Genomic DNA, 22,838 nt, shown 5'->3' with positions numbered 1-22,838 from the left:
TATAGACCTATTTAATCCTCTCCTCTCCTCCACAGATCTGCAGGCACATTCTCTTCCACCTGACAGCAAGATGCACCAATAACCTCATCACACTGTAATAGAGAACGTGTTCTTTCTATAACATCCCAGCACTTCTATTTATAGTTGATATGAGTCCACTTTGTAATTACCAGGTAACACTGAACATCTAAACCAAGGCCGTGTGTTGACATATTCACAACTCATAATGTCCTTTATTGCATTATAAGGGGATTGAAAATGATAATTGAAGGATTTGGTGTTTGTTGGGAGTGAGAGTGTGAGGAGGAATAGAAAGATTGGTTGTCGAGCAAACTGACCTAGTGGATGTACTGGCTTTGATGGTGAGAATGTGATGTGTTGATTGAGGAGAGACTGAGTGATTCATGTCTCCTCCAGAGGTGAGGAAGTCGTTCTCTCTCTTTCTCTCTCTCTCTCACACGCACGCAGGCACGCGCACACACACACACACACACACACACACACACACACACACACACACACACACACACACACACACACACACACACACACACACACCATACACTCACTAGTGATGGTGAGCCTTTCCCCAGAGTTCATTAATTAGTTAATTAGTTAATTAGTCTGAACAGATGGCTGTGCAGCTCAAATAAGGTGCCTCTCTGGGCCTGGAGCAAGATGAAGGTAGGAGGAAGGTAGGGGGAAGGTAGGAGGAAGGTAGGGGGAAGTTGAACAGCACTGCACTCTCAAACCTTCACTCTGCACCCCTGGACTACACACACGGCAGACATTTTGCATGTCCCCATCTCCTCACCCATCCCTAGCACGAACCAAGCAGTCATCAAATGTATCAAATCAATTAAATTACATGAGTGTGTGTGAGCATGGGGAGGAGGGTTAAACGTACTGCATGCGTGTGTTTAATAGCAACAATGCATTAACATTAGTTTGAATGAATTCTTTGCTTCACAGCAGATTTAAAAAGCACTTCTGATGGTTTATTTTTAGACTGTTCCCATCTCCCCTTCTGTTTTCCATTCCCTCTCTATCTCTCTCTCTCTCTCTCCCTCTCTCTCTCTCTCTCTCTCTCTCTCCCTCTCTCTCTTATTCTCATTTTCTCATCTGTCTCTATCCCACTCCTCGCTCTACCCACCTCCCTATCGTTCTCTTAAAGGCACAGACAGAATCACAAATCAGGCTGGCATATGTGAGCTTGCGTGTACACAAGTACAGCATGATACTGAAGATTATGTGATAAAACCATTATTAAACTGTAGAACAGTTGGTCGTTCTACAGTACTTCTTTAGCCAAAAATCATTTCTGTCCAAATAGGGTGTGAGGAAGACTGGGTTGGAGGCAATCCACATTACTGCACATTAGTATGCACACACACACACACACACACACACACACACACACACACACACACACACACACACAAAGCACACACTAAGCACATCATACAGAAACACACATATAATCCCCTCACTACAGTAGAGTAACCCATTTAAGCCAGAACGGTGAGAGAGAGAGAGAGAGAGAGAGAGAGAGAGAGAGAGAGAGAGAGATCAGAATCAGATTTTAATTTAGCCAAGTAGGCATACACCTATGAGGAATTTGCCTAGGCCTATTGGTGCATGACAATACATAAACACAGTGCAAGGACAAGACAGGACAGTGCAAAATACAATAATGAAGTGATCCATTCATCAACAATACAATATAAAATACAATACACAAAAATGTGCAAAACTGACAGTTTCAACGGACGTCTCGTGCCTTGTTGATGAGGCCAGTTGCAGTTGGAACGAGAAAGAGAGAGATAGAGAGATAGAGAGAGAGAGAGGGGGGGGGGGGTTAGACTACTCGCTCACATGCTGAAATGAACCATGTTAGAGGAATGGAGCACACTGCACCAACCATTCCTCTGCATCACTCAGCAGGATCACTCTGTACCTCTGTCAGTGCATTTATCTTATCTCTGTATTATTGTGTGTGTGTGTGTGTGTGTGTGTGTGCGCGCATGTGTGTTTGTACTTTCAAGTGCATCTCATACTGTACATGCTGAACACACACAAGCGCAAACTACAGTATTGGATATGCATGTATATGGGAGACTAGTTATAGTTGAAAGTGGGGGTGCAGAGTTGGAGAGTGGAGAAAATGTTTTTGAGAGAATTTTGGGGCAAGAATTTCCCCTGTAGTTATCCTCCTACACATTAAGCTGACTGATATTTCCATTACCTTTACTCTTGGGTCCCTTGCTCATGCTTTTCCTCTCTCTCTCTCTCTCTCTCTCTCTCTCTCTGTCACTTCATCATTCTACATTAAGGAGAGCTATACATTGAGGGTATTAATAGACTGTACTATACTGGTTTGGCACGTGTGCACAATACCACTTAGTGCGTTGTTATCAACTTGTTTGCTAACAAAGGCTAGAGCTACTAGTTAGCTGTTGATCAGCTGTTGCAACTGGAACACTCACCTCAGGAGTGACCATTGCCAGTTCCCACTCGCACCTCCCGAGACAAATGGAATGCACCATAACGTTATATTTCTTATTCGTGTGGATAGTTGAAGCGATGCATTGTGTAGGCTAAATTACCATGTTATGTATACTATCTGTTAGTGTGAAGTGTGATGATTTCTGTACAGCCAAGATCGAACCCAGCATGGGCAAGTGAGCGTAAAGGCAATACTGCCAAGCAACACAGTGAGGAGAGCGGTTGAGGGGGTGGGGGGACAGGAGCGGAGGTCTCTCTGAGTGCAAGCCCCTCTAGTTTGTAATGTTATTGATATTAGATAAACAGCTTCTCAATTCATGTCCTACTGTACCTAAACAGTAGCCTATTTCAAGTCACAACATTAGCTTGCACACCAACAAGACCTTGGACCGTGGCTAACAATTCAAGCAAGCTAACGTTAGCTAAACAGTGTGTAAGCTAGTTAGCGACCAGACCATTTTTCTAGCTTTGACATCAATCCAGTAAGCCTATATCAATTCACTTAGCTTGCACACCAACACCAGACCTGACGTTATAACCTTAACTAACAGTGCAAGCAAGCTAGCTAGCTAAGCTTTTTTTGTGTTTATCTAGCACTTACATTATCTAGTGAGTGTCCAGACCATCTTTTAAGACTTGAAATCAATCCAGCCAGCTAATGTTAGCTGTTTTTGTTCTTCGACTTTTTAAATCTTTTGCAGTTTTTGAAAATGAACGGTTGCTTGCCTGTGTCTTACTCTTTTCATATTGCCTCGCTCAGCCAAGCGTGGCAACATCAATCTGGAAAATCTCCACAATGAGGCGCGGGAAGTTAGTAAAATGAAGATGAACGTTTTTAATCTGTAGCACTTTGAGATTTTCTTAAATGTAAAGTGCAATACTAATAAAATGTATTATTATTATTATTATTGCACATGCACAGACGCGTGTGTCCCCCCCCACACACACACACTCACACAATCTGCAAACTCTCTCAGTCTGCCAACCTCTCTGGATCACGTTTCTCTGTTTACAGTGGTGCTCTTGGACTTTGACCGTGTCTCTCTTTATCACTGCTGTGATATGATGAGACAGACCGGACACAACAAACAAGATCAGATTTCCCAACCTGGCAACCACAATGTGAGTCCTTTGTCTCCAAACAAATACAGAAGCTGCCAGACTGTCCCTCGGAGCAGCTGGCGAATATCCTAACCACTGGCTCCCAGCTTGTGGATACCACACACACACACACACACACACACACACACACACACACACACACACGCACACACACACATGCACGCACACACACACACGCACACACACACACACACACATGCACACACACACTGCAGACCACACATACAACCACTGCCTCACACAACTTTAAAAAAAGAACTCTGAGCCACAATGATCGAAACAGGATATGATGCGTCTGTGCGGTAGACTCACCGAGCACGCCTAAGCGGTAGTTCATGGTGACCACGATGACGTTGCCGTAGGCTGCGAGCACACTGGCATCAAACATGTTCCCTGACCCCTCCATGTAAGACCCTCCATGGATGAACAACATCACAGGCTTCTTCCTCCGGTCCCGGATGTCTGGAGAGAGAGGAGAAAGGACATGGATACACACACACACACACACACACACACACACACAGATCAGATGGGACAACGGCAAAAAGGGACAGTTTGGAATCATCTCGGAGAGAAGGAACACCGCGCATATTCATTAAAGATCTCCAAGGTGGCGTGGCGGACATCCACCGCCGTCACGCCCATGGCGTCATGGATCAATCACGCCACGCCTTCTGTCTGTCCGTGGCAGAGACCCGCTGTCGGGGGCTGGCCGGGGAAAGCTGGTCTTATGTTACGCAAACCCCCCCCATCGTCATTCTCCCCATCGTTTCAGAGTGGGGATGTCGGGCCAGCGGAGCTCCGGACAGAGAGAGCACTGCCCTGGCCGGATGTCCACATGTCTGTGTAGACGAGGGAGGGAGGACATGGAAGGCTTTGGGAGAGTGACTTTCTTGTTTTGCTCGTTTTACCGAGCATATATATATATATATATACCTGTATCCTTTCCTCGTGTCGAGTCATGTTAGTCTGTCACTCCTTCCTCCCTGTAGATAATAGGACTCTCTGTGTATCTCAGTGCCGCCCCCCCACGGTGCGCTGACGTGGTAAGCCTGTCACTCCGTGCCCCCCACCGCCCCTACTGTGAGTGTCTGTGGTCTGTGTCTCGTTAATGGAGCAGAGCTGCCAGGGCTGGCCAGTTAGCCCAAGCGTCTGTGCTGTGCAGGGCCTGTGGATAATTCATATGAAAGCCAGACCGAGTGGAAACATAAATAACAGCCACAGCATCTGCTTACCCTGATGAGCTTCTGGGGAGAGATGGGAAAGGGGACAGAGGCAGGAAGAGAGGTGGGGAAAAGAGAGAGAAAGAAAAAAGAAAGAAAGAGAGAAGGAGGGCGGGGACACAGAGAGAAAGAGAGAGAAGTGCAAGATGGAGGGGTGGAGGAATGGGGAGGGAGAGAGGGAATTGAGATGGAGAAGTGAGGGCGATGGGGAGGATCACGTAACAAGAAAAGGTTAGGAGAGGATTAGATGAAATGAACCAAAATTGTAAACAGCAAGGTCTGTTCAGGGACACACAGAGATCCACACACACAGGCGCACACACACACACACACACACACACACACACACACACACACACACACACACACACACACACACACACACACACACACACACACACACTCACTCATGCATAGGCAGCTGCGATGCTGAGTCGCTATGGAAACTGCCTCATCTCTTTCTAATAGAACAGCACCAGCCATTCCATTGCACTGACTCACTCAATGCCTGTTGCCGTGGTAACACATTCTACTCACGTATTTGCAAGCTGCCTGCATCACCACCTGAATCTCAGGTTACACATGCACCAGCATGCATCACTTGCACAAGCACGCACACACACACACGCGCGTGCGCGCACACACACACACACACACACACACACACACACACACACACACACACACACACACAGCACAACACTACAAACACATGCATTCACCCTTAACAGCTGACATTACAATGCACACAAGAGACAGGTCCATTCATGTATACACTCAGACATTATACATATTACATCTCCCTTTCTCTCTCTCTCTCTCTCTCTCTCTCTCTCTCTCTCTCTCTCTCTCTCCCAAGTATAGTGAGTCTCTGCTGATTTCCCAGGAGAGATGTAAACAAGTTGAATTATCCTGGCATTACCAGGCCATGGGAGCTCAGTCACACCTTCCACACTCACATCACTAATGAGACACACAGACAGGCAGAGTCGTGTGTCTTGTCGTCTACAGGTACCTATAGCAGGTGTGTGTGTGTGTGTGTGTGTGTGTGTGTCTGTGGCTGAGAATGTGGCTGAGAATGTGGCTGAGAATGTGGTGAATAAGACTATGAATAAGTGCTATAGAATCCAAAGTGTAGTAGTATGTGTGTGTGTGTGTGTGTGTGTGTGTGTGTATGTGTGTGTGTGTGTGTGCGTTTGTGCGTGCGTACATTTATGCGTGTGTGTGTGCCTATGGGAGATCTCCATGGCTCTGACACATCTGGATCTGCCCCCAGGTCAACGTTCAATCCAAACACCTCAATTAGGGCTGACGAGGCGCAAAGCCGTACCTCCACGGAGCAGCCGCTAACCGCTAGCGAGAAAATAACCACGAGCTGGAGCGTAATGGAATGTGATGGAGAGCTTGAGTAGTGAGTGCAGAGAGAGAGAGTGTGTGTGTGCGTGTGTGTGTGTGTGTGTGTGTGTGTGTGTGTGTGTGTCGGGAGGAAAGCGCGCCTGTTGGAAAGCGTCTTCATGCGTGTGCCAGTGGATGCCGAAGTGCACGAGTGCTTGTCTCTGGGAAGTATGTGGGCTCTCTCTGTGGAACCTCCCAGTAATGGAGATGACTGGAGTGACTGAGTGCAAGCAGAGGAGTGGGATGGAGGGAGGGAGGGAGGGAGGGAGGGAGGGAGGGAGGGAGGGAGAGAGGTTCTCACTGAGACCAAAGCCAAGGCCAACAAGCCCCTCACTGTCCTCTGGGTTCAAAAACACTAGCACACTATTCCCTCTCTCTCTTCTCCTGACCTGCCTCTCACACCCTCTCTCCTTCTCAGCATCCTCACTGCTGCTGCTTCCTTTCTCTCCCCTCTCGCTCTCTCTTTCCTTGTTCTCCCTCTTTCTTTCCTCTACACGTCTCCCACTCACACACCCTTTTCATCTTCCCTCCCTCCTTCTACATCTCCCTCACTTCCAGCGCTCTATAAATGTCATTTCATCATGCGCTCGTCTTCATCACGACTATTTTTTCCCTGTTCTCCCCCTCCTCGCCCTCCCCTGTGCTCTCCACGCTCTCCTCTCCATCTCTCTTTCATCTTCTCTCTCTCTCTCTCTTCTGTCATTCTGCTCCTCTCCTACAGATTCCTGCACCAGTCCTTCCCTCCGTTTTCACCGTTAAGAAACCGCACAATTGGATTAGCTCGATCGGCCTCTTTTTAAACCATAGCAATTAGGGACGCAAGAATGCAGGGATTCCACACGCATGTATAGACTTTGATGCATACAAATATACGCATGTGTACGCACCCATGCACAGGCGCACGTACACACAGGCACGCACGCACACTCACACACAGGCCCTAAAGGGGTATCTGTCAGATCCCCAAGATCTCTAGATTGCAGCAACACATTTTCCAACCTAATCAAAATGCCTGGATATCAGCCAGTCAGGGCGATAGTGAGCTGTCTGTGAAATGTCAGTCCTTTTGTGGCAACCCCCCCCCCCCCGATACTCCAATCTTGGAGCAAAAAAACAGATCAAAATTATCTATCTTGAAGCACATATACTTTGAAGAATACCAAGAACGAAATGTACAATTCAAAGAACACTAAACGTACGTGCTGGTACTGTAGGTATGTGTAGGTGAGGTAGAAGAAAAAGAAGACAAAGTCAAAACCATGATTCTGATGAACCACATACTGTAGGCTTCCCCCAAGATCTAGTTTCCCTCCCAAAAATACAGAATGGCTTCATATTTTGAGAGAAAATATTTTTGATGGGTGGAGAGAAAGAGAAAGAGAGAGAGTAAGAGAGAGAGGAGGGTGGGAGGGATCTCTACTAAATCAGCATAGTGTGAAATGGTGTTACAGCCACTGTGAGCCAATGGTCACCATCGATCGACAATTACAGACACAGACATCAATTCAGTCAAATTGATGAAATGTAACTATCCCCAACAAAAGTTCGAAAAATACAACTAAAAAAGGAAAAACATGCAACAAAAATACCTTCATCCCTCGGCCGGTTCATTGAAGACTCATCGTGTTTTTTTGTGAGTGGACCTGAGGTTAAGATAAAAAGGGGGAGGGGGAAGAGAAAAGACAAAATTCAAAAAGATTGCATTTGCTGAAAAAACAAAAACAAAAGCAAGAAAACAAGAAGAGAAAAATTACAAACCAGCAAGAGATCATTCTGTTTCCTCATTTCAGAAAACAACAAAAAAAAAGGAAAAAAAGAAAAAGGAGCATGACAAACACATCTGGTCCTGAAGAGACACCCCAAACTGTTCCATTTCACTGCTCAGTACCTTGTCATGAACTGCCGTGTGAGTGGGCCTGGAGCAACACTTCTCTGTGTTCCCCTCCTCCCTCACTCTCTTCCCATCTATTCCCTACGTGTTAGTGCTTCGTAGAGGAAAAATCAATGAGGAGAATCAAGCCATCATCGTTTGTGGTCAGAAAAAGTCAGGGAATGCCAACCTAGCACGGAGGCTGTGCCCACTCATCCCAGCGCTGCGGCCCGGAGGCAGGAGGCCGGCCGCACCTCGTCTAGAGGGAGTGGACCGCCTCGACACCACAACAACGGCCGTGCTTCCTTGGCCACACACACAGACACATTATGCCAACTGTGTGTGTTATTCAGACACATACTGTATATTCATGAAGTGTTCCACCTCCCAACCATCATTATGGACATATGCACTCTCTCACACACACACACACATACGCATGCACGCACAAACAAACACACACACACACACACACAAACACACACACGCATGCATGCACCAACACACAAACACACACACACACACACACACACGAACGATGTATCATGCCGGATTGACAGTTGCCTCCCACTCAAAATAGGCATCCATTCTCCTACACAGGCTGTCCCTCTCCTGTAAAGAGAGAGGCTGGTTTCAGTATTCATTCACTCTGCCATGTGAGGGTTTGTGACAGGGCTCCCCTAGCCAAGGTCATATAGGTGGCCCGCATTAAGCGTTCATGGTAACTGCGGTTAAACGCTCCATAGGGAACAGCCAATAACAAGCATTATCAGAGTGACCCCCCTGGCGTGCCTGTCTCCGGGAGCCGGGCTGATAGGGATCCTGTCCATTTGTTTATTGTCTCCGTCTGTCAGTGAGGTCCTCCATAGCTGCATAATCACCACACACCATTTATAGTTCCTCTCAATCACTGCTAGCATTAAACTTATCATGCACACACACGCACACACACACACGCACGCACGGCACACACACTCACTCACAAAGGGTATGCTACTGTCAAAAAATACAAAACTACCCTATCACCCTTGCACTGCACGCTAAAGACATACACACATTCTTCCTTCTGTGTGCTGTGGTATAATGACTCTTCTGTGTGCTATGATGACTGGCCCTGCTCACAGCGGGCGAGAAACACAGCCTCTTCGTCTGAGCGGCATTAGTACCTCTGTGCTCTCCTCCGGTGAGACGAGGACCTCACCACTCTCCTAGTGAGCTAACTCCATCTCTGCGCCTGACCTCTGACCCCAGAGCAGAAGACTCAACACCATCCTCTCACACTCTGCACCGCTACAGGTCACACAGCTACAGTTAGCTACAGTGTGTGTGTGTGTGTGTGTGTGTCCCATAGGCACACACACACATAAATGTACGCACACACACACACACACACACACACACACACACACACACACACACACACACACACACACACACACACACACACACACACACACACACACTGTACAGAGAATCAAAGAGCCACTATGGACTAGGTTCATTAAAGGGCTTTCAAATAATGACTATAGGCTCAAAGGCATCTCCCCTTCTAGTCAGGGAAAAAGGTCTGGCCGGTTTCTTCAGTTGTCACCGTCAAAAAACAAAGACAAAATGCTAGATTGAGAAACTCCACCATCTCTTGTGACATCAGGCTTTTTGATGAACTGTAGTTTGAGAATTTATACAGTATTGATGATTTGGTTTTAGTAATCATGCATAATTATGTATACTGTTTATGAATATATTGTCTTCAAAGTGTACATTCTGCATAATTAAATCATTGTATCGCTATGGGACAGAATGATTACACTCAAACATAAACTCAAACTCACTGTGTACAAGACACACACACAATGTGCACGACACACATGCAATGCACATTTGGCAACGGTTGAGGATCAGAGGGACACACCCATCGCCACCACCATTGTTAAAGCAGTCCATAGAAGAGGGGGCCCTCATATGCAATCGTTTCTTTTTACAGTATGGAGGGGAATCAATGTTCACAAGATTCCCAGCATGCCCCAGTGTTCCCTGGTGTAAGGGCTGTTTCCAGTAAGGGTGATGGGGGAGGCCCAGGTAATGGAGATGAAGGCAGATTAGCCCCCCTGCCAAGTCAGCACTTCTCCCCCATCGCTCGGCAGCACTCTAAAACCACACCTTAGCGCCTAATGGAGACCACTACGGTTTCATACCTGCTTTAATACCCATTAAAGAGCTTAAGCCGCACACAGAGAGTAGCTCCACTGATACGGACTCGGGCTCTCTTTGAAATGAAGCTCCAGACTTCAGCTAAAAAAGACTTAAGCACAGGGACTGTGTTCTCTGGCTATGGGAGAGGAGAATAAATCTAAGATTACTGCTAGATGTTCCCCAGGTTCTGTTGAGCCGTGTAAAAGAGTGGTTTTGTGTGGGCGGGGTGTGTGTGTGTGGGTGGTGTTGGGGGTGGGTGTGTTGGAGAAGGTTTGGGTCGTGCGTTTGGCGGTACATTCGGGGACAGGGCGAGCAGGCGTGACAGCACGCCTTCCTCCTGGATAGATAGATAGATAAATCTTTATTTTTGTGTCACTCCTTAACAGACATTTCCATCACATTAGTACAAAAGTGCAATAATAAAAAGTTAAGGACCACTCACAATGAGTTGTGAGACACAATATAATTACAAATCAAAAATAGAATACAGCGTACATTATAGTACTACACACATAGTACACAGTACACATAGTACTACACACATACACACATACACATACACTACACATCCTGGAAGACAGAGGCAGCCTGGGCGAGACACGGCCCCGCGGACGAACACAAACAGGCCCGTGTGCGCCGACGCTGTCATCATGTCCCCCCCTCTGAGGCCCCCTCTCTGTGCTGACTCATCTGTCCCGCAGATGACAGCAGCTCTGAGTGGACAACCGGACAGTTACCGGAGGCTGCCCGCACCTGGCTGATTCACTGCTCCGTGCGTCTGAATGGCTCTGGATCACGGCTCTCTAACCGACGACGTCCCTCTCTTCAGTTCCTGCTTCTACAAACCCCCCCAGTCTGGTCGAATTAGGGAAAACTGCCATATTTGTTCTCGTTATCTTACCTTTAAAGGAGAAGGCTCTTTTTCGACAACCTGGACGTTATTTACGGCATATTATAAGACGTTTGACTCACCGAGATCACTTTGATGTTATTCGGAGGCCTGTAGAAGAAATTAAAAATCCGAGTATATCCATGTAATGGCGGCAGACGGGGCCCCGAGAATGCAGCTTCTAAAAAATGTTCTGCCGCGAAACGGTTGTTTTCATCAATCTATTTTTATGAATCGCTAGTTGTGCTTCCATAGAGCGAGGGCCTGTTGTGGTTTTCACATGCCTCTGTAATATGATCTTTAGAAACGTCTTTAGAAACTAAATATAGCTTCCCCACTTGCTCCAGCAGCATGCGCAGAGCAGCGCGCAGACTGGCTATTCTCCGTCTGTATACACTCGCGGCTCACATTCTCTACGCTACGATCGGCTTCCATCATATTCTAAGTCATCTTCTATATCCTCAAAATCTGATATCAAAATCTGCACACAATATTCCAGGCACCAACAAGCCGATTGTAGCGTAGAGAATGTGAGCCGCGAGTGTAGCCTAAGGTATTCCCCGGATTTCAAAATCAATATTAAGTGAAATTGCTGAGAAATAGATGCAGGCAGTATGAATGGCATGACGCAACCATAAAGCCAGAAAAAAAATCTAATCAAAACAAAATAAAAACGACAAAATACAGATTCTAAACAATCTGAACATGCTTGAGATAAATACAGTATATGTGCAGATTGCCGCTGGTTTATCCGCAGTATCCCATCCTCTCCAGGGCCCTCCAATTAGGGCCCAGGCTGCGGGTTGACTGTGACACATGATGTAACTTGCGGGCGTTCAGTGAAATCCAGCGACCTACAGATGAATGCAGTTGGCCCAGTTCTGCTCCCCTCCTCCAGTCTGCGGCGTTGGTGCTCGCCTCAGCGGGCCGGCCGCCTGAACACAAACCGTCTCCTGTCCCCCTCTGTCTCCCAGGCCTAGCTGAAGGGGTATGAGCGTGCTGCCGTGTGTTTGACGAGGTGTCAAACACGGAATCCCCCCCCCCCCCCCCTCGCCACCTGGGCAGCTGCTCCCAATACCCCCAGTGCTCCCAGAACCCCCTCCCCTCTCTCACCCGCCCCTCTCCCTCCAGCTGTGCTCCCGGCTCTGGCTCTGCTGTGCTCTGCGGCCCCCGTGCTCTGCGGCCCCTGCCTGCTAAAATATGTTTTTTAATAAAGAGCCTGGACGGTAAACGGCCGCTCCGGCAGCGATAAAAATGAAGGATCTGAAGCCTTTGGCGGAGGAGCGTCTGGAGGAAATAGGAAAGCCGTGACACAGGGCTCTGGCCCAGCAGCCTGGCGGCACGCACAGGAACCTACCGGGAGACACCGGCGCACAGCTGGACTAAATACAGTCCCTGCACTGTATTTGTGTGTATGCCTCATTTGTTTGTGTGTGTATGTTTGTCTGTTTGCTTGTGTGTGTGTGTGTGTGTGTGTGTGTGTGTGTGTGTGTGTGTGTGTGTGTGTGTGCGTGCGTGCGTGCGTGCGTGGGTGTGCGCGGGAACCCACTCCACAGTCTGACATTACAGCAGGTCAGCTTTGTTTCCATTAGTCTAAGAAAAGAAGCTATTTGAATTTCATTCGAGTTGAAGAAGCAAGTGTGGCTGCACAGCAGTAGGACACGGAGCTGATCTGCATTCAGAGCAGCGACCTCCTCCTCTACCACAGCCTGCAGAGAGCAGGAGGAGGGATGGAGAGGGGGAGGGCCCAAAGGCACAATAACAAAGAATATTTCACCCTCCTCAGAATAACACAATAGACAGGGGTATTAGGATTAAGGATATTATAGTATGTATACACATACTGTACCAGGTAGCCCATGGGTATGTGGGGTATTTAGCTGTAATGAGGTATTGATATGGAAATATATACAGTACTGTATATAGTAATTTTTATATCATATTAACAGTTCAAGTCATAACACACACACAGTCACAAACACACTAATACACAAATAAATTAACACAAACCTGATCGATGGGGACGGCCCTAGGACTGTGTGAGTACAGTGACCTCTAACAGCACGTGACAGACTTTAACAGGAAGTCTAGAGACACATAACAACACTCTCACTCATTGGCCCTCGTCTTCCCCAGGGAAACTCACACAGACACAGATACCTGCTCCCAACACGCAGGTAGAGACCGTTCTGTTTGACTGTGTTTTCTGAGGGGGTGCGTGACATGAGAGTGATGCAGACTATGTCGTCTGCCAGTACGGGCGGGCATTCCAGTGACTGTAACATCCCCGCAGTCCCCCGGTACTCGGATGCAAACTCCACCACTACTGGGCCGAAACAGGGAGCTATTTCTGCCATGCTCAGTGTTCAAGGTACAGTAGCGCATCGCTTGACAGAATGATTAAAAGCAATTAACCAACAGCATCAAAATGTTTTTCCAGCCAAGCCTGAGCCCAATTTCAGCTGGGATTTTCGGTAGCTCTAATTCTTGCGTTTCAGCTTCCGAGATGCCTCGTTTCAAAAGCATCTCCCCCTTCTGTGCACATGGAATAAGATAAACCTCGCATATGTGTGGGCTAATTAGCTAGCATGTGCGTCGTACCAGCAGATGCGGTTTCTAGTGGATCCAATGTCTCATTCCCCCTGCAGAAGAATCCTGATCCAATTTTTACAAGATCAAGGGCTTGCTGCGATAGCAGAAATAGAATAATTTGTTTGAGGTTTGTTCTCGCATCAAAGGCAGTTGAAATGATAGTTCTTCTGCGGTGTCAACTGCTGTTTATTTATTTTTAATTTTTTAATTTGCTCAAATCACACACGCCCGATCGCCCCCCTCCGCAACCCTCCTACAGTAATCAGCCAAATCTACATTTATATTATATTCTGGAGCATTAGAATGATTATTGTGCAGTGGTCATATTTTTGTTTACACATGGAGGCTATTGATCAGATTCAAACGGAAATTAATTTGGAACATGGCCAGGATGGCGCAGAGTGGTCTGTGATGTCACTTCCTTTGCAGTGCACCAGCGCTAATCAGTCATGGAACTAGCAGTCATCTGAGTGAAAACAGGTCGATGCTTGAAGCACAGCTCGTCAGAGAGAGCATGGCAAAGACAATGTGTCTCTCTCCCAGATCTCTGATCTCTGTCACGTTGAATACAAACAGAGAGCTGCAGAGGCCTGTCGGATCAGATTAACAAGGACAGACATGAGCAGGTCTGCTCATTCAAGCGCTTCACGTTGAGATGGTTCAGAGGCAGTCTAGAGGCTTCTGGACATCCTCTACAGGGATTCCCAGACACATCCACTAATGTCAGGCTAATGTCTAGAGAATGACATGCAGCTAATGTGTGAAAGGCAGCATTGACTCAACCCGCTCCTGCTATGATCCTTGTTGACTACAGATGAATGAAACAAGAATGAACTTGTTGAGGTGTTGTAGTCTACTTATTATGATTTCTACAATTCAACAAGCCCTCATACTGTATACTGTAATCTTGATACAGGGAAGTCCACTGGGGGCAGCCCTATATTCATTTACATATTCAAAATATATAGATACAACGCTTTGAAGTCTGTATTTAGAATATATTTGATTTGAACAGGAGGGGGCTACTGTTTTTCAGAGAACACAGAGGAGAAACCAAAACAGCCTGTTTGAGTCAGACAACAAAGATTCTCTTGTGTATACGATTCATCTGCCATTTTTTTGCTCTTATACTGTATATTGTGTCCTAGATTTTTTGTTGTTCCTTGCCACCTGCCAAGACAAAAATGTTCTTTATCTATATTCCTTTCATGTCCAAATCATCTTGGAACTTTGAGAAAAAATCCCCACCACTTTGCCCCTACCCCACAGACCCTCATCCGTATCCCACAGATCCTCACCCCTACCCCCCAGACTCTCACCCCTACCCCCCAGTCCCTCAACCCTACCCAGACTCTCACCTCTACCCCCTAGAGCCTCACTCCTACCCCCTAGACCCTCACCCCCAGACCCTGACCCCTACCCCCCAGACTCTCACCCCTACCCCCCAGACCCTCAAATGTACCCCCCAGACCCTCGCCCCTACCCCCCAGACCCTCACCTTTACCCCCCAGACCCTCACCCCTACCCCGCAGACCCTCAAATTTACACCCCAGACTCTCACCCCTACCCCCCAGACCCTCAAATTTACCCCCCAGACTCTTACCTTTACCCCCCAGACTCTCACCCCTACCCCCCAGACCCTCACCTTTACCCCCCAGACCCTCACCCCTACCCCCTAGAGGCTCACCCCTACCCAGACCCTCATCCATACCCCCTAGAGCCTCACCCCTACCCCCAGACCCTCACCCCTACCCCCTGGACTGTAAGCCCCTTTCCCATGCTCCATGCTCGCCCCCTGTCCCTGGTCTGGCCCCTCGCCCCTCCTCTCCTCTCTCAGCACTCTTAATGCTGCACTTCCTATCACTTCCCCCTGAGACTCTATATTGTAGGTAGGCATAGGCTACACTTGCCTTACATGGCATACAAATGGCTCAATTATAGTGATAGCCTACTCGTGTTCATGAGGATATTGATTGATTCACACATATTTTGTCAGCTTTGTCAGCCCCGGTCTCTGCTTCCCTGTATCAGGCCTAGTCCCCTAGTCATAGTCCCCTAGTCCTAGTTCCTCTGCTCTTATGTTGGCATCTTGTTTGGACTCCTTCCATGTCTGTGCCTGGTGATTGCATGCACCTGCCTCGTTGTGTCTTATCGCTCACCTGCACCTCATTCTATGATTGTTCTCCCTGTGTATTTAAGCCCTCATGTTTTCTTTTGTCCTTGTTGGTCCATTGTTCATTTAGTGAGTTTCCCTGACTCCTCATTATATACAAATATGGATTAAATGTCTGGATTATGAGAAGCATGTCCTTCTTACAGTCAGTGCTGTACAAAATGCTTTCCATAATTTATGGATCCACAAAAAATTCGTTTTGGGGAAAGATGTGTCTGAATCTGACCCTGTGACTGCACAGCAGGCGGTAATTAGCTCTGAGAGGAGTGGAAGTACTGCTATTCTTTGGTTGTATATCTCTATATCTCCCAGGTGCCTGTTGGCCCAGGTTAAGAGTTCTTCTTCCTCTGATTACTGCACATCTCCTGACTGTAGGATCTAAATGATAGTATTCCATAGAGCTATGCCTCGACATCATATCCCATTCACTGAGACGCAATACAAGGGGTGCTCAGCTTGTGGGAGTTCTAGTATCTGTTGATGGTGTTGTCTAACTCTGGGTGGGGGAGGCCAATAAGACGCACCGAAACTTCAAAATCAAAACACAAAGACAGAGGGAGGCTGTAACACCGACACATCATGTGACGTGTTCCACCGGAGGGGTATCCTACACCTGGGGAGACCACCTGGTCAGGCCCCGCCTTCCTGCGGGGGGGCGGGGACGGGGACTCACCGTCTTCAGTAGGCACGTAGACGTTGAGGTACAGGCAGTCCTCGCTCTGGTTCTGGACATATCCCGCGACGGCGTCCAGGTTGTCGGTGAACCACACGGGCAGCATGATCTCAGGGAGCACGCCGTGCACGTTCTGCGGGCACACCGGGGCGAACTGGGTGGCGTTGCGGATCTCCTGCCACGAGCCCGGCGCCTCGGGGGGCTGGAAGCGGCGCTCGCCGACGGGCGGGGTGGCGAAGGGCACGCCCAGGTACTGCTCCACCGGGCCCAGGATCTCGTTGTTCAGCTCCTTCCTCATGCCGCGCAGCTTGCCGTAGCCCGTGGTGACCGTGGGGTATTTCCCCGCGTTCAGGTCGGCCCGCTGGCAGGAGGACAGCGCCAGGTTGAGGGCGAGGCAGAGGAGGCACAGCAGAGAGGGGTCCCACGCCCAGGCGCCCGGGCCGGAGCGGCCCGCCCCGCCATAGCCCTGCCCTCTGGGGGCGCTCGCAGGGAAAAGGGACATGTCCCTCTGGTTGTGTGTATGCCCAGCCAACAAAAAAGGACAAGGAGTTAAACTTTTTTTTTTCTTTGGACAAAAAAAGATTGGACCTCAAAATAGCCTTTAAAAGCAGGTTATAGCAGATGCTGGCTAGCAGGGGGGTTGGGGTTTGGTCAGATACTCGGGTGCGGACAGTGTTTTCCTAGCATGGTGGGGCAGAATGGTGAGGGGGCGGGGCAGGGGACATTCTCAGGTAGACCCTGTGGGCGGATCCATCCTCCTGGGAGCTGCTGATGGGCCCGCTGCAGACTGACGGCTACCACAGCCAATCGCCACACCTGGGGGGAACACAGAAGTCAGAGGTTGTGGTCACTGTGTGTGTGTGTGTGTGCGTGTGTGAGAGAGAGAGAGAGAGAGAGAGAGAGCATATCGAAAAATGAAAAGAACAAAAGCTATTCGTTACATTTGCATAAAAGCTTACATGAAGTATATTGATGTTCAAAACCCTATGAACAAAGATATTTCCACATTTCCACATGTTCATATAGATGTTTGCATCCAAGCAACGGCACTTTGAAGCATAAAACACTTCACACAGTGCAACTGACTTGACTCCTCAGAGAACAAGACAGCAATAAAAGCCCGTTGACACATCGATCACGGGTAATAAGAAAACGGGACACTTCTTCCCGACCCATCCCTCCACCGCGTGTCTGTGTTGGCGCCGTCCAACCTCACGCCTCTGTTTAGCTGCTTCCTGCCTCCTCACGGTTCCACTCAAATGGGCGGCGCTAATCTCACTCTGGCTTTGAGAGACTGAGCCGTTTAGGTGTGATAAATGATTTGTGTGGCGCTCACTGTCTGCAGACTACCCCCGACTGCCTTTCCCAACACCGCAGCCGCGCCACCTGATGACAGAACGGGAAACAGCAGGGAGATGGCACACTCTGCTCCAACACCCATGCGGGGAAGTAGGCGGCATCCGGCTGAGCTCTGGGCGCCAGACAGCTGCCTGGAATGACAACTCCACTCAATACCAGCCTCCTGACTTGATTAGGAACTCTATAACAGTCGCTTATTGTAAATAAGTAAACTGTACCGAATGACTACAAATGACTCTCGGCTATAAACGTAGAGTTATGTGTCCTGTATGTCGCAAAAAAAACAGAAAAAATCATTTGCCAGAGGGAATGTAAATTAAAGCCTAAAAGATATATTGGACATGCAGTATATCTCTTTTGCAAGGGAGCATTCCGTACAAAACACACAATCAAATAAATACAACAATGTTTATAAATACAAAATAGGCTATAGAATCCAAAATACTGTACATAGAATCCATGAAGCGCACCATCCTCTAGTGGAAGACAGAGGGAGTCTAATGATGTGAGAGACTGTGATGTGAGAATAGGATCCCTCGGTCTGACTCGGGCCATGTATTGGAGAGGGAGGAGGATGAGGCAGTGGAGAGGGAGGAGGATGAGGCAGTGGAGAGGGAGGAGGATGAGGCAGTGGAGAGGGAGGAGGATGAGGCAGGTGCCAACCTATCTCGCAGATGAGGATTTACTGTACGTGCAGATCAGCAGCCTGGCCTGCAATCAGTGCCAGCTGACAATTAAACCTCCCATTTTAGGCTATGAACACAGTTCAACAGCTGGAAGGGCCATAGCGGAACACGTTTGTGTGTAGTTTACCGCACCACGTTGCGTATGATCTGTCCATCCGGATTAGAATGCAGCTACAGTCATTCTGTACTCCACTGTGCTCCAGTTCAGATGAGGTCTTTGGTGGCGTGATGGCATTGACGGTTAAGTGGTTCAGTTCTGCATTGTAGACGAATGATAATCACAGATATGAATCAACATTGTAATGAGATCTCTTTGTCTTCCCTATGATTATCATTAGGGATCCTAAAATGTTGTTATCCATGCATATTTATTAGACATAATTAAGGCCTATATCGCTCCGGGCTGGTGGGCTGAAATATTGTGGCTGAGATATTATAAATATGCATTTGTTTTTTAAGCCTGCATCCCCACTCTAAAAAAAACAAACAACAAAACAAAACAAACAGCAGCCAAGGAAAGGAGTGAGACAGAATAGCACCGAAATAGGTGGTCTCAAAATAATCCACCCTGTTTTAAATCCCAATCCCAAAGGCTATCCCCATAAGAATCCACATAAAAGCAGATTAGACACTAACTGGAGAGTGGGAAAGGTATACACACGGTATAAAATTGTCTGTTGTACTTCATATAGTACTTCACGCCTGAAGAAGGTTCTGTACCGAAGCGTTGTACTGAATTCCTTGAGCAAGTGAAGATGGCGTGTTTCTGTTTCCTGGTTTCCCAGTGAATATTGGACGGAGCTGGAGGCCAATTTGGAGGCTTTGCCTGCAGTCGTTGCAGCCATATTTCATACCAGTATGTTGAGAACCTTATTTGCTGTAGCACATTATATTAACTGATAAGGACACTGGTATTCTTGTAATGTGCAGGTTAGCAGTTAGAGCATGGGCTCCATAGCAACCCCATAGCATAAGGCTGTATGGTGCAGACGGCATGGCTCCAGTGATTTCAGACAGCATGATGAATTACATGGCCAGAAGCTGTCAATAGGAAGTGCTTACATTTCCTCAGCAATAAGAGCCCAGCAGCTTTTTATATTGCAAGGGAGCACATAATCTAAGAACTCCCCTCACTGCTCCTACTCATAACTGCGTGCTTGGACACACACATGCACACGCGCGTGCACACGCACGCACGCACGCACGCACTGAGCCTTTAAGAGACAGGTTCTCTGTGTTGGTACACATGTGTGTACAGGGGTGTGTACGTCAGTCAGTAGGGAGCGTGTTCTGTGTGCCAGCATCGGTTTATAACTCCCAGGGTGGGATTCAATGCACGGACCCAGACTGATCATCTTAGCGTGGGCTAGACATGGGTCCTTCACACCCTACAGGGCTGAGTTTCCCAGAGGCATCGTAGCGCTACGTTCATCGTAAGCTATGGCGTTCATCATAGCGCTACGATGCCTCTGGGAAACTCAGCCCAGGCTCTTATGGCTTCTATACACTGCAATTATAGTCTTATAAGTTTCTTGCAAACCACACTGTGACATGTAGACTGTGCGATGAGACACTTCTGAATCGTAGGCTACAAGCGACTACCCTCCCCAGCCCCCGCCCCCCTCAAAAAAAAGTAGTAAAAAATAAAAAGTAGTGTCATCAGCATGCGACATTGAGGCTGACCTGTGAACCTGTCAACATGGCGATAAGCCGAAAGCAAGATGATGAGGATACATCATATAAACAAGGGCTCTGTTGCCACAACTCGATAAGCGATGGCTGTTTATTTGAATCCCACACAGTGGGTGTTTTTTTGCTCCTAGCCTCCATGTTGTTTTCACATTTGAGGTTAGCGCGTGTGGTCACGCTGGTTAGCGAGTCATATCATGATGCTGTTCTATCGGTTTATTAGTTGACGTAGATCGTAGCAGCATTCACACTGAGAGATGATCATCCCAGATCATCTGGGTGGTCACTGTCTGACTGTAACATCGGTCATCTTTGAACCTCTCCCACAGTGTGATGTGAGACCACCGTTTTGGAGCCACGACCACAGATTTTGCCCCGATTGGTAATCTTTCATCTGGGACAGCCCAAAATCGCACAGGGCTTTAGGCAGACCTCGCCACTGTGCAGCTCCCTGTGTGCAATTATAAGACTGAAACCAGTCCAGCAGTGAGTGTGGTTTTGTGTTCAGAAGACAGTCCCTCCTCAAAACCCATCTCTTCTCCCTCACCTTTGATTAGTTTCTGCCTGTCTCCCTGGTAACCCAATTATTGCCAACTTAGTTCCTTTTACTTTATTTTGTAATTTGCTGCACTTTTTTATTTGAATTTTATTTTGTTGTCTTTGCACGTATCTGTATTTGCACTATTCTTATGCTTTTGTATTTATATATTTTGCTTTTGCTTTTATCTGTACAGCACTTTGGTTCAGCTGTTTGTAAATGTAGTATAGAAATAAAATTGACTTGACTTGACTTGACAGGCCTGTTGTATGTAAAGGGCCCCAGAGCCATTGTGGTCTGTCATGTGAAGCTGTTTGATGTAGTAATGGCGGCTGCCCCCCACGCCAGTTTTACAGGTGTGTTTCAGGGGAGGAATGGTCAAACTGAACCATACAGTATGAACCCTGTAGAACAGTGGCGTTTGAACAAACAGCATGTTGTCATAAGCTTCTTTGTCTCTGCCTCGGGTATTAAAAAAACACATGCACTGCTTTAACTGTCAAGCGGTTCAGTACAGTAGCGTCACAGGCTAGAAAACAGTAGAGTAGGGCAATGCATCTGAGAGAGCCTGTATAACCTAAACATAAACAAACATAAACAAACAATTAACACATGTGTAAAACAGACGAACACACGCACGCACGCACGCACACACACACACACACACACACACACACACACACACACACACACACACACACACATGCATACACAAACACACACACAGTTTGGTAATTTAACTTCAATGCTATTCTTGGTTAAGCTATTCCTGGTTAATCTGGAGCGAAGTGTAATACTCCCTCTCCTCTCCCAGCCAGAGACTCTGGTCTGGTCCTCACTTCAGTTGCTTCCATTCCGGACAGCAATATCCCAGCGAAGGTTAATCCGTCTGAGAAAATAATCATTTTAGGATGTTATGTCTTGTTACAGTGTTAATTTCAGGGTGACCTCATAATTACACTGAACCGCTGCTGTCAGCAGGCATGACGGCGGCCATGAGCTTCATCCCACAATTCCCTCTGAGCTCTCCAGAGCACTCACAGTCAGACAGTACTGACCCCCCCCCCCACACACACACACACACACACTCCAATCAGGGGAATTCAGAGATTACAATAAAGCCCAGTTCCCCACTCCTATGTATTATTGTAATTAACCCAAAGTTCATCCAGAACTTAAAAATAGTCTTTTTGAACAGTTTCCTGGCAGGAATTCTAGAGGGGTTGGAACAGGAAATGATGGCTGAGTTCATTTTCTGATTTCTCTCCCTTATTTCTCCAAGGATGGATCCTGACAAGTCACAGCATGCGAGCGACAATCAGATAAACAAGCTCATGAATAATCAAATAAAAGTCAATTAAGGGGCCTCAGACGAAGCGGTAGGGGAGGTTGTTAACGAGCTGGGGAAGAAAGAGGCGTGACGTTAAACAGCAGGGAGAAGCAGAGGTGAGAGGAGAGGCTCTGTGCCTCCGTCGGCTAGGCCAGACAATCAATGTGTTGCCCATGGTGACCACCGTTATTTACTCCTAACATCTGCCGTCAACGTCACTAAACTCTCTTCTGACCATACTCACGCACACACACACGCACACACACACACGCAAGCATGCACACACAGACACACGCACGCACGCACGCACACACAGACACACGCACGCGCACACAGACACACACACACGCAAGCACGCACACACAGACACACACACGCACACACAGACACACACACACACAAGCACACACACACATGCACACACGCACGCACGCACACACGCACGCACACACACACACACACACACATATACATAAGGTACTGTACATACATACAAACAAATACTTTTGTAATATATGGTAGATATGCTCTGTATGACTGTCACAGTGCTAAAATGCTTCTTTTGCATTTTTGTGTCTGTCCTGGCATTCGTGAGTACTAG

The 22,838-nt window shown here is 47.6% G+C and overlaps 1 protein-coding gene across 1 annotated transcript in view; it reads right to left on the bottom strand.

Moving 5' to 3' along the window:
• The window catches only part of nlgn2b (neuroligin 2b), a gene marked incomplete at its 3' end in the record, with an annotated part of 31,265 nt that extends 14,317 nt beyond the window's left edge, over positions 1-16,948 (bottom strand). The window contains exons 1-3 of the mRNA XM_084450124.1: positions 16,636-16,948; positions 7,835-7,888; positions 3,940-4,089 (exon numbers count right to left, since the gene is read on the bottom strand). Of these exons, the coding sequence (XP_084306250.1) occupies positions 3,940-4,089; positions 7,835-7,888; positions 16,636-16,933 (502 nt within the window). The 5' untranslated portion in view covers positions 16,934-16,948. The remainder of the gene's footprint in view (positions 1-3,939; positions 4,090-7,834; positions 7,889-16,635) is intronic.
• Positions 16,949-22,838: the final 5,890 nt, after the last annotated feature.

Source organism: Borostomias antarcticus, assembly GCF_949987555.1.
Source record: "Borostomias antarcticus genome assembly, chromosome: 15".
Lineage (NCBI taxonomy): Eukaryota > Metazoa > Chordata > Actinopteri > Stomiiformes > Stomiidae > Borostomias > Borostomias antarcticus.
Note: the sequence above shows the minus strand (reverse complement) of the source record. Positions and strands in the feature narration are given on the sequence as shown.